General features: G+C 34.8%; 1 protein-coding gene across 2 annotated transcripts in view; it reads right to left on the reverse strand.

The window, feature by feature from the left end:
* LOC131800713 (serine-rich adhesin for platelets-like) overlaps positions 1 to 12,171 on the reverse strand; it is a 355,165-nt gene that overhangs the window by 268,431 nt on the left and 74,563 nt on the right. The window contains exon 1 of one of the 2 annotated variants that reach the window (XM_059118390.1): positions 7,012 to 8,479. The exons of the other annotated variant lie outside the window; for it this stretch is intronic. Coding sequence (XP_058974373.1) covers positions 7,012 to 7,889 — 878 coding nt within the window. The 5' untranslated portion in view covers positions 7,890 to 8,479. Of the gene's footprint in view, positions 1 to 7,011; positions 8,480 to 12,171 lie in introns of those variants that run through there. 2 annotated transcript variants of the gene reach the window in all.

Below are 12,171 nucleotides of genomic sequence, written 5' to 3' on the forward strand. Positions count from 1 at the left end.
CACCAAAGGGCTAATATGCACTGAATATTCATCCTAAAAACAAATACTTCGAATTTGGTGAAAATCGGTTCACATACAGCTATAGCTCCTATATATGTGTCATCCGATTTGGGGTACTCCACAACAATGATATTTTGATACCGTGCATCAGATACCTGTCGAAAATACCTCTGCCAAATTTTATCGATATCGGTTCATTCTTATATAGCTTCGATATACATCATCATCCGATTTTTCGGTTATCGCTCACCATAAAAATATTGTATATTAGAAAAATATCCACTGTAAATAAAATTTTTAAAAAAAAAACTAAAAAATAGAGTTCAAATTGTTTTTCAGTTTAAGCAACATTTTAAATTTTGCTACAGTAAAAAACTAAAAAAAAAACTGAAAATAGTGTTCTATAGATAAAATATAGATAAATTACAGCCAATTTCTATGCCCTCAGTCATATGGCTACAGAGGGTATATATCATTTAATACGGCCAAAACGTGCCTCATGGAATTAATGCTTTTAGACCCTAGGTCTCTTTGGACCAAATCCCTTTCAGGATTTGGAGTCGGTTCAGCGATATCCGTTTGTCTGTATGGCTGGCTCGTACGCACGATAACTCTCGAAGGAAGTATCCAAATTGGTCCAAACTTGGTACATCGTAATATTATTATCAAACTTAGAATATAAAAAATATTTTACTGCACAGAAAGAAAAAGGATACACCGATTTTGCTCCAACTTGGCAAATCTTAATATTTTCATCAGTGCTAGGTCTTGTGCGAAAATGGACAATCTCGGTCTACTCCATCAAGTACCCACAAAGGGTCGATATTTTGTATAATTATATCTCTTTTAAAATTTGATGTAAGAGTTCGATTGTCTTCAAATTACACACATCACAATATTTTTATTACCCCAAAGTTTGGTGTGAAGATGGATAATAACAGTCTACTCTTTTTGCGACCTTCCCCCTCAAAGGATTAAAATGTTAAATAACCAGAGCATCGCTCATAAGACACGAAATTAACATCCGATTCCATTCAGACTTGGCACATCTCATTATTTTTATCAACACAAGATCAGTTATAAAGATGGTAGAGATCGGACCATTTCTTCTGGTACCTCCCCCCACAAAGGATCAGAGTTTTCAATAACCAAAATGATCATAAATAAATCATAAATCCTAAAAAAAACATCCGATTCTCTTCGTATATCACATATCCCTTATTTCTACAAACACAAGATATGCTGTGATGATGGGATATATATGTCCACTCCTTCTAATGCCTCCTCCTCAAAGGGTCAAAATTTTGAATATTCATGAAGCTCATAAAACGCCAAATTACCATTCGATTCCATTCAGACTTTTCACATTCTAATATTTCTATCAACACAACATCTGTTATAAAGATGGTAGAGTTCGACCATTTTTTCTGGTACCTTCTCCACATAGGGTTTAAGCATCCATCTCTCTTTAAATTTCACACATCCAAACATTTTAACTAACATAAAATCAGCTGTTAAGATGATATATATCTGGGAAACCCTTCTGGTACCTCACACCCAGGATTGGTCTCAATTTTCAATACTTTTATCTGTCAGTACTTGTGAAACAAGTCAGCGACTCTATACAACTTGTTATATCTAAATATTTCTCTCAACCAGAAACCTGAGATGAATATGGAATTTATGATTTCGCATAAAATTGGATATAAATGTTCGATTTTCTTGTAATTTGGCCCATACCAATATTTTTATCTGTATTAGATGAAATATAAAAATGAAATGGAATACACACATTTTAACATCTACTAAAAATTCATATAAAAAATAAAAATTCATGTCTCATATAAAGTGAAGGATGTAACGAATATAGTCCAGACCTGGCACTTCGCAATATTTATACCATATTTATTTCGGTTCGATACGTAATGGACAATATTGTCCCATTTCTTCGGAACCTACTCCATAGAGGCTCAACAATTTGAATAATAACAACAGAAGTCAAAATATGATTAAATAAATCGACATTGGCTGGGAGTATAAATCTGGCGGCAAAAACCGACTCATACTTTTTAACTTGTTTTATAAACAAATTCAGTATATCGAAGGCTTTTATACCCTACAACACTATGTGTTGGGGGTATTATAAGTTTGATTGGGCCAGAATTTATGTAACTCCTCGAAATACTGTTTTCCCATATAGGAAAGTATATATGGATCTTCCTAGCTCGCCGAGCTGAGTCGATCTAGCTATGTATGTCCGTCCGTCCGTCTGTCCGTCTGTCCATGTTAATTTGTAATCACGCTACAGGTCGCAATTATGGCCCGATCCTAACAAAATTTTGCACGAAGGTGGGGTTAGGGTCAGAATAGAAGCCTATTTCTTTTGGAGATGATCGCCAAATGTTTAGGGGTTGAAATGGACCAAATACTGAAAAAATGTCGGATTTTGCAGTAGCTATACAGGTCGCAATTACTGACCAATCGACACGGAATTTCGCATGTAGCTAGAGTCTAGGGCGGGGAAGAAGCCCACCAATTAGGGTGGTCATCGGATAATATTTAGCGTGTAAAATAGACCATATATTTTGTGTTGAAAAAATTCAAAATTTTTTAATAAACCGCGAATATTTTAAATCCCGGGGAAATCACAAAGCCATGACAAGGTTACTTCTGATCTTTACATTGATGTTAACATCCAACAAATCGGATATATAGCAAAATATGTGCGATATATATGTCTATCAAAGAATATATGCTTGAAAGATCTCTTATACGTCGAGAACGGCTGAACTGATTTCGACAGTTCTCATTAATTCAGAATGGCTTCTTGGCAGGAAAGAAAAAACGTCTAAAAAAATCGCATAAAATATCTCTCTAAAGATGAAAATATTGATTTTGTAAATCTTCTCATATTTTTTCAATTTTGTCATATTTTTGGCATATTTTCATTTTGAATTAAACATTTGGTAATATTTATACAGCTAACAAAACTATGTAGTTAGGATATCAGGATATCATATACAGATCGCATTTGTGGCCCGATCCTTACGAAATTTAGCATGGGGATAAGATGAGGGTCAAAATAGAAGCCTACTCTTTTTGGAGATGATCGTCATATATTTAGGGGTTGAAATGGACCAAAAAACTGCAAAATTGTCAGCAGGTCGTAATTATCGCCCGATCCTCACTCACATTTGAATGGAGGTTACCGGGCATTGCAATAGCCAAGTTTGGATGGCCATCCAAAAATATTCAATGTGTAAAGGAGTTTGCCAACTTTTGTAGACAAAATACGAAAATGTCCATTCCAGTGACTTTTTGGAGAATTCACAAATACAGGAAAGACGCACTTCTGACTATTTCATTAACTCTGATTTCGTTGAAGAATATAGTCAAATGTCTGTATCTCATATAGAGGCGTTTCAGTCAAAAACCAAAAATAAATGTTAATCTTTTGCCACTTCTGAGAGATTATAGGTCTTTGGGAAATATTGGTTCCATTTACGTGCAAAATCTACCAATAAATTGTAAATGAGCAAATTAGTTTAAGTTGCTATTATTCGAAAATTAGAGAACGAAACCTGATGGTTTGCTTTATTATTTGTCACAATATCTTGTGGAATTCTTTCGAGTATCTCGCCTATATAATCTGTATCGTTTATTATAGTGTTGTAGGGTATTCAACGGTCGGCGCCGCTCGACTGTAGCCTTTGCTTACTTGTTTTTTCTAAAAAATACATTTCAAAATTTTTAGTAGAAGAAAATGTTTTCAAAAAGAAAGTATTTTTTTTTTTTTGTCTATGCAATGTAGTTCATAGGACATTATTTTTAAAGCAGATTAAAGCAGACTATAGAAAATACAGCAGACTGTTTCTATAAATTTATTGCCAATGTTTTTTATTTTTCTTATATTAGTAAAGTTTTTTTTTAATGAATATTTTAGTTCAATAAATATATATTCAGTCCGACAGAAGGAATATTTTTTTTATGAAAATCGGAAGAATTTTCTCTATTGAAAAAAAAGAACTTTGGCGATTAATTTATAGAAAAAGTCATCATTCTCCATCACTTTTATGGCGCTTTGGACTGAATTTTTCTATAGAAACAAATCTGCTTTAAAAATAATGTGCCTTGAACTGCATTGAATAAAAGAACATTGTTCTGTTTTTGACAAAATTTTCTTCTACTCCAAATTTTGAAATGTATTTTTTTAGTTCTAAGTTTCTAATTTTTACAGTCTTAAGTTTCTATCGAAATTTTTTCTACAGAAGAACTACCAATAAATTATCCACAATAACAGCCACAAAGTTTTCTCCACATGTTACATCTAACAACAACAACAACAAGGACAACGACAACAACATGTGTTAATTTTATTAATTATCAATTTATCATTTTTGAAACTGTCAGCTTTTTGTGTCTGTGTTTTCAAGTGTGTGTGTATGTGTGTAATAGCAAATATTTCACATTTTTTGCTAAACAACCAATAAATTTGCTACAAAGTGGACAAGGATAAAAGAGCTGAGGTGGCGGTGGGCGAGACGACAATGTAATTGAATATCAATTGTAACGTCGATGACAACTAATTGGTTTAACTGTTTTTTTTTTTTTCTTCAAAATAAATCAATTTTGTATCGTTTTTAGTTTAATAGGAGATTACGGTATTTTATAATGAAATAATTCCGCACAAAACATAAATTGTTTGACGGTGCACACATACACTGAAACATAGATATTGTGTAAGATTGGGTAAAAATGTGGCCTCCCAGCAAACATTTTTTTTTTTCGATTTTCTTCGGAATTCTGAAAAAAACTCTGCACAAGTTTCCGACTCTGATGTCAAATTCGGAAAGAAATCGGAAAAAAATTGTGTGAGATTGCCCAAGATTCTGAAAGATTTTGCGGAAAAAAAATCTGAAAGAACATAAGAGTTTCGGGGCGAATTCGTATAGAATTCGGCAAAGAAAAAAGTAAAATTCGGAGAGATATAGGATGTTTGATGCGAAATTCGGAAAATTTTCGGATGTTTGATACGAAATTCGGAAAAAAATCTGAATTTGTTCTATAGTTTTATCGGAAAATCGGATAAATATAGGATGTTTGATGCGATATTCGGAAACGTATCGGATGTTTGATCCGAGATTCAATCAATTTTGTATCGTTTTTAATTTAATAGGAGATTACGGTATTTTATAATGAAATAATTCCGCACAAAACATAAATTGTATGACAGTACACACATACACTGAAACATAGATATTCTGTAAGAATGGGTAAAAATGTGGGCTAGCACATGTGTTGGATGGGAAATGGAAGACAATATTTATGTACGGAAAATAAGAAAAATAAAATCAAATAAAGAAAATGTGAAAAACGCAAGTTTTCGGGTGGCTGTGCTTCTAGTGCCTTTTTAGACACAGTCTTTTTAAATCTTAACTTTCATAGTCCCGTGGGACTTTATTACTTTCCTGTAGAAAAACTCCCCCAGACCCTTGAGGTTGTATTTTTTCTATGGACAAAATTACCAGTTCCTTGGAACGCACAGGGAGAGATGAAAAACCTGCAACCAACTTCAGACTGCTGCCACTTCTAAGCTACTCGTCCGACAGCTGTTAAAATTATTCCAGTGACAGCTCATTATATTGTTTACAAGCGTACAAAAGCATTTTGATGAGAATTTTCCAGAAAAAAAGTTATTCGTGATGGAATTCAAGCGTGAGAGTGTGATTTCTTTATATTTGGCTGGAAAACCACAAGTTGCTATGTTGAGAGCACTCCAGCATTTAAATGTGAATAAATCTTTTGTGTCCCGTAGCATCGCTCATAACCGTGATACTGGTAGCGTAGTCCGACGTCAAGGAAGTCGACGGAAGAAAACAGCAATATCAGCAGAAATGGTTCGAAAAGTAAAAAAACGACTTGATCGAAACCCGCATCGCAGGGCTCGTGTTTACTTGCCAAAGAGGTCAGCTGAAAATGTGCACCTTCGGTTGGCCAAGCGCCGGCCATGGTGATGGTGTGTGGGCCGCCAGCCAATGGACAGCCGATGGTCGCTCTCCGCTCGTATTAATCGACCGTGGCGTCAGAATTAATGCCGAATATTGTAGCGAAAATATTCTGGAGGGTGTATCAAAGTCTTGGGCACGCAAACATTTTGGCCGCAGACCTTGGGCATGCCAACAGGACTCAGCATCATCGCACTCAGCACGTGCCGCCCAATAATGATTACAAAATAAGGTTCCTCGCTTTATTTCCAGCGCACAATGGCCACCAAAATCTCCGGATACCAATCCGTTGGACTATTGAAGTCTGGAGTATTTTGGAAAGCAAGGTTGGCACTAAAAAATATCAAAGTGTCGATCACCTCAAGCAAGCGCTTCGCCGGGAATGGCGTGCCAAAGGTGACCAATTCGAAAAAAATCTAAACTTATTCCAAAATTTGATGCTATTTCCGACATTTTTTGCTCTCATCGAAATCAGCAAAATACCGAATATAGGGAGGTACCGTTACATGGGGGATATACAATATCGTGGATCTATATAGACAATACTCTTCGAGGGGGTAAAGTATTCCGAAGAAGCTCCTTTTGTAGATTTTCAGACAACTTTATTGAAAAATTTGTCTGCAATCATAAAAATACCGAATATCGGAGGATGCCGTTATATGGGGGCTATACGATATCGTGAATCTATATAGCCCATCTTCTAACTTGACCTACCTGCAGACAAAAGACGAACCTGTGCAAATTTTCCTATCTTCGTTTTGACTTTTGCGTGATTACAACAGACGAACAGACAGACGCAACCTCAATTAGAATTTTACGCTGATCAAGGTCTAAAATTATTATTTCGTTGAGTTACAAACGGAATGACGAAATTATTATAACCTCCATACCCTGTGTGGTGCTACCAAGGACCTTCTACCTTGTTTATTCAGTGTCTCTTACTTTGAAAATTCCAAGTAAACCCCTCCCTCCTCGCTCCCTTCTTTCTGATTTGCCCTTTACTTACATTTTATCATTTGCTGCCGACATCTCATCATAATCACCTTCCTCTCCATTACCGGTCTGCGATTCGAAGGGTGGCGTCACCGTCGAAGATTCCGGCTCGGCAATGCTGGCCGTTGAAATTGTCATTAAACAGGTGTCCATATCCGAGGTGATATTAATTTTAATAACATCTGATGGACCGGTCGTAACCGTGGTGGGTGGTAGATACCATTTGGTTTGGGAGCCATGGCTGGCATAGAAATCCAAAGTGCAAGGCTTCTTGCTAACTTGACGATCCGAACTGTCGGCGACAGAGGTTCGGGGAAAAATATCCTCCACCGAAGAAGAAGAATCACACTCATTGACAGACCCACGCCCACTATCAATTATTGTTGAAGATGAGGTAGCTACTGTCGTGGCGGCTGCTGCCGTTTTTGTTGTTGTTGTTGCTGTATCCAATAACAGATGTTGAACATGATGTTGTTGTTGCTGCTCATTTGCTGTTAAATTATTTTGGCTTTTAGCCAAAAATTTCGACGATAATTGTGGTGGTGAAGTGTCCATTTTTGTTGGGTGGTCGGCTGTCACTGGGATTTTAATGGTGGTAGCACCAGCCAGGGTGCTGGTGGGGAGTTGTTCTTGATTTTCAATGTTTTCCTGCTGCCGCTCTTTGAGAATGTTTGCAGAGGACGATGCCGATAAGCAGGAAGAAGAAGAAGAGACCGGAGCAATGGATGATGCGTTGGCGCACAAAACATCTGACGGCATTTCTTGTTGTTGTTGCTGTGAATTTTGCAATGCTGCTGCAGTTGTTGATTTTGAGGAGGCTGCTGCTGCTGTCAGGGAGCCGAAGGTTGTTTCTAAATTTGCTGTTGTTGCTGCTGTCGTGGTTAAATTCATTGTTGTTATACACTTTTTTCGTTTTGGGGTATTTCTTTAAGGATATTTTTTTCGAATACCAGTTTTTATATTTTTTAATTAAGACTGCGATTTTATTCTTATAAGAATTTCCAGAATATCTTATGTTTTTAATTCCAATTGGAGATTTTTAAGTTATTAGGGCACTTCTAGAATCAATTTCACACTTTGTATTTCACACACGCTCTCTCACACCCACACCCGAAGGAGAAGAAGAAAACAATTTCATTGAGAACCAAAATGTAGACCTCTTCAACTTTGACATTTTTATTTGGAATATCCCCACGTTTGACAGATGCACTTTTTGTTGCCACTTTCCACAGTTATTTTTAGCTTAGAATGGCTATTGATTCACAATTTGCTTCCAAATTTCAGTTTCACAACAATTTTTACTTTCAATTGACTTCAAATTTTTTCCATTTCAATAATTGACAACAATTTCCAAGGAGCTGCGACTTAAATTTGCTAATTTTTGCACTTTAATTTAAGCAAATTTCATTGTTTTCTTTCTCATAAAAAAACAAAATACCGTGGATTGAAAAGAAACCGCACTTCAAATTCCGATATAACCGTTTGCGAAACAAAAACAGACTAAAACATAAAACCCAAGTGAGAATGGAACCTGGTGAGAAATGGGAAAACAACAGAAAACGAAAACAACAATAACAACAGCAGAAACCACCTTGCACACCATCGCCAAGCGGCAGCAGCATTGTATTTTGTTTCATTTCCTAGTTGTTCTCAACGACCGCCATAAATGGTTTATTTTGTAGTGGTGGTGACTTTTTTAGTTATGCCTTCGTTAACTGTTTCTTGGTTGGGCTCACTAACATTGTACACAGGAGAGTCAAATAAAGAGAGAGCACAAGAGAGAGAGCCAGCCGTAGCTGTATGCATTTTCTGACCATTGCCACTCACTTCACCTTGCAAGAAAATGTAAACAAACCTCTTGTATGTTTCATTCCTATTTCGTTTCATTTCCATAATACTGCTGTTTATATTTTTGCAATTGGAGACATTAACAAAAGTGATGTCAACACGGCGTTTAATTTGAAGAGGTGTATGTACGTCCCCGCATGAGAACAGTAAAACTTAAACAAATTAAACCAGTAAAGAATGTCCTAAAGTCGAGCGGGGCCGACTTTATGATACCCTACACCACTTTGCTAATTTAGTAGAGCTCCACATAACAAATAAAAGGATTTATGGGAGAATTCAATCATACACGCTATGATTATAATTATAATTTAAAGTTCAAAATACTAAATATGTCGAAGCACTTGTATCTTTTAAATTCGGACTTGTTTTGCCCAATTGGTGCACAATTAATTTGAAATCAGATAAAGATATATATGGGAGCTATATCCAAATCTGAACCGATCTCGATAAAATTTGGCAAAGATATTTCTGAGCTGTATTTCATATATTTCCCTAAATATCGTTGTTACGGAGTGCATATTACGGCTGTGAGTAACAAATATGACAAATCGGATGAACAGTATATATGGGAGCTATAGCTATATCTGAACCGATCTTTACCAAATTTGACATACTAGCTTCTAGACTCAGTTCGGTCGTAAGTGCCAAATTTCATCCAATTTGGGCAAATATTAGACGTTTGGTGCACAATCAAAGGTAAATCGGACGAAGTTATATATGGGAGCTATATCCATATCTGATCCGATCTCGATAAAATTTAGCAAAGGTATTTCTGAGCCGTATTAAATGTATTTCTCCAAATATTGTTGTTACAGAGTGCATATTACGGCTGCGGACGACAAAAATAACAAATCGGATGAACAATATATATGGGAGCTATAGCTATATCTGAACCGATCTTCACCAAATTTGGCATACTTATGTTCAGGCTTAATTTGGTTATATGTGCAAAATTGCATACTATTCGGGCTGATATTACACGTTAGGTGCACAATAAAAGGCAAATCGGACGAAGATATATATGGGAGCTTTATCTAAATTTTTGCCGATTATCTCCAATTTCAATAGGGTTTGTCCTTTGGCCAAACAAATGTTGTTTGGAAAATTTCATCTCAATCGGATAATAAATGCGACCTGCATTTTGTTCACAAAAATACATGGACAGACGGTCGGACTGACATGCATAAATCAACTCATAATGTGGTTCTATGCAGATCATCACCTTGTGGTGTAGGGTATAAAAATGGCAAAACCAATATTTCTTTATTTTTTTTTTTGGCGCAGAAAATTTATCTTCAATTATAATTTTAGATACACACATCTACAGCTCTGCGAAACAGAAGACGCATATGTCCGACTGATGTTCTTCAATGTATTTGGCTTTGTTTTGTTTGCAGATGTGAGCTAAGAAATAAATATTTTTACAAATATAACAACGAAATAACAAATACAAGAGTAGAATCTGTTCGATGTTGAGCTATTTTTCACTCAAAAACGAAAAACTTATGCTCGCTCTAATTTAAGTAACATTGAAAAATAGAGTATGCTAGATTTTTTTTCTTTCTTCAAGGAGTGCTCCTGCTCGAATTCGAGTGCAAAGTATTGTATGGATAAAAGCCATTTTATTCCAAAAGATATTATGCATTTGAATAGACATGAGAATGGGTTAAATTGTGTATTTGAACAATAGAAAAACTTAAAACAAATCTCACTTATTTCAATAGAGTTAGCTCCCGGTATAAATAAATTAACTTTGAAAAATTCCATCTTTATCGGGCTATAAATGTGGCCTCTTACATTTATTACAAAAATACTTGGACACATGGAGGGACGGACTTGCATAAATTGCCTCAAAAATATATTTTATGATAGATATGATACAATGCACTATCTCTTTGTGTTTGTAAAGGACCAAATCTAAAATTCTAGCAGAATAGGAGTGATTTTTATTCGAAGATGGGTAATATTGGCCTACGTTTAGGCATTGGTCTCATATAAAATTATCCCCATATGGGGTTTGTGCGTTTCATGTGATTTTCCAATGGAAATACCTGCAATTTGAAATTTAAAGTTCTTAAAAGGTCCAAATCAGTCAACATTTTGAAGGGTTTGGTCGCATTTTCCGACCAATTGATTATAATTTACTATTTAGGGTTATCATTTAGTACGTCAACTCCATACCAATTTTTTTCTGGTTTTATGGTTTTGACCGCATTTTCTAACTGACGGGCAATAATTTTGTCTTCAACTCCATACGAAAAAAATTTGAAAACGATGCAAGTAGTTGCCACATAATAATACTACCTATTTACAGTCAAGCGAATAGGCTTCAACTTGGCATTTTATGCTTTCGGACCTTTCTAAGGCGAGATTCAATATTTTGCACATTTTAACAGCAATTCACGATCGAAATGGCTTTTATGACTTTTAGAAGCTTGAAAGCCTCTGTCAAAAAATATTTGTGTGCGATAGTTGTGGTTACTCTTCGGCCATTTGTGATCAATTTGAAATAAAACTGTTTTTTATTTTGAAAAACGCTTGTGAAGAATATATCACCGAAATAAACAAAGGAAATTGACAGAATTGGTGGATATTTCCGAAACCACAGCATTTCCTCCCCGAATTGTTGGAAAAAAAGATAAAAGGCCATATATAAATATAAATATATTTAGATATGTAGATGTTTGCAAAATTTTGTTGTTAAAACTAGGGATAGACCATGCTATATATATAGAAACTTTTCTTTTGTGTTTTGTGAGAAGGTGAGATTTTCTATCTTGCTCGAAGGACCAAATGTCATAGGGCGAGGAAGGGACACGACCGCTTTGTTAGGGTATAGATTAAATTTTAATTCTATATTTAAAAAATAGATTGCTTAAGTACTCCTATTTTCCTATTCAATTTCAATTCTATTCCCATCCCCTATTTCAATTGATACAACGCCAATTTACGTTAAATGTCGTTAAAAATCGTAAAACTATAATAGAGAGCAATAAAAAGCTTAACTAAAGGTAAAATACCGTTTTCGACCATTTTCTGGACAATTTAGGCAAAAATGTGATTTGTATAAAATATATTGTGACACCTGACAATAGTAGTAGCCTTTTTCTTTCTGTGGTAATTTAGTGTCTAATATAATATAATATATATATAATATATATAATATAATATAATATAATATAATATAATATAATATAATATAATAGAATATAATATATATATACTATAATATAATATAATATAATATAATATAATATAATATAATATAATATAATATAATATAATATAATATAATATAATATATATATAATATAATATAATATAA

The sequence above is a fragment of the Musca domestica genome, unplaced genomic scaffold (assembly GCF_030504385.1).
Source record: "Musca domestica strain aabys unplaced genomic scaffold, Musca_domestica.polishedcontigs.V.1.1 124, whole genome shotgun sequence".
NCBI lineage: Eukaryota > Metazoa > Arthropoda > Insecta > Diptera > Muscidae > Musca > Musca domestica.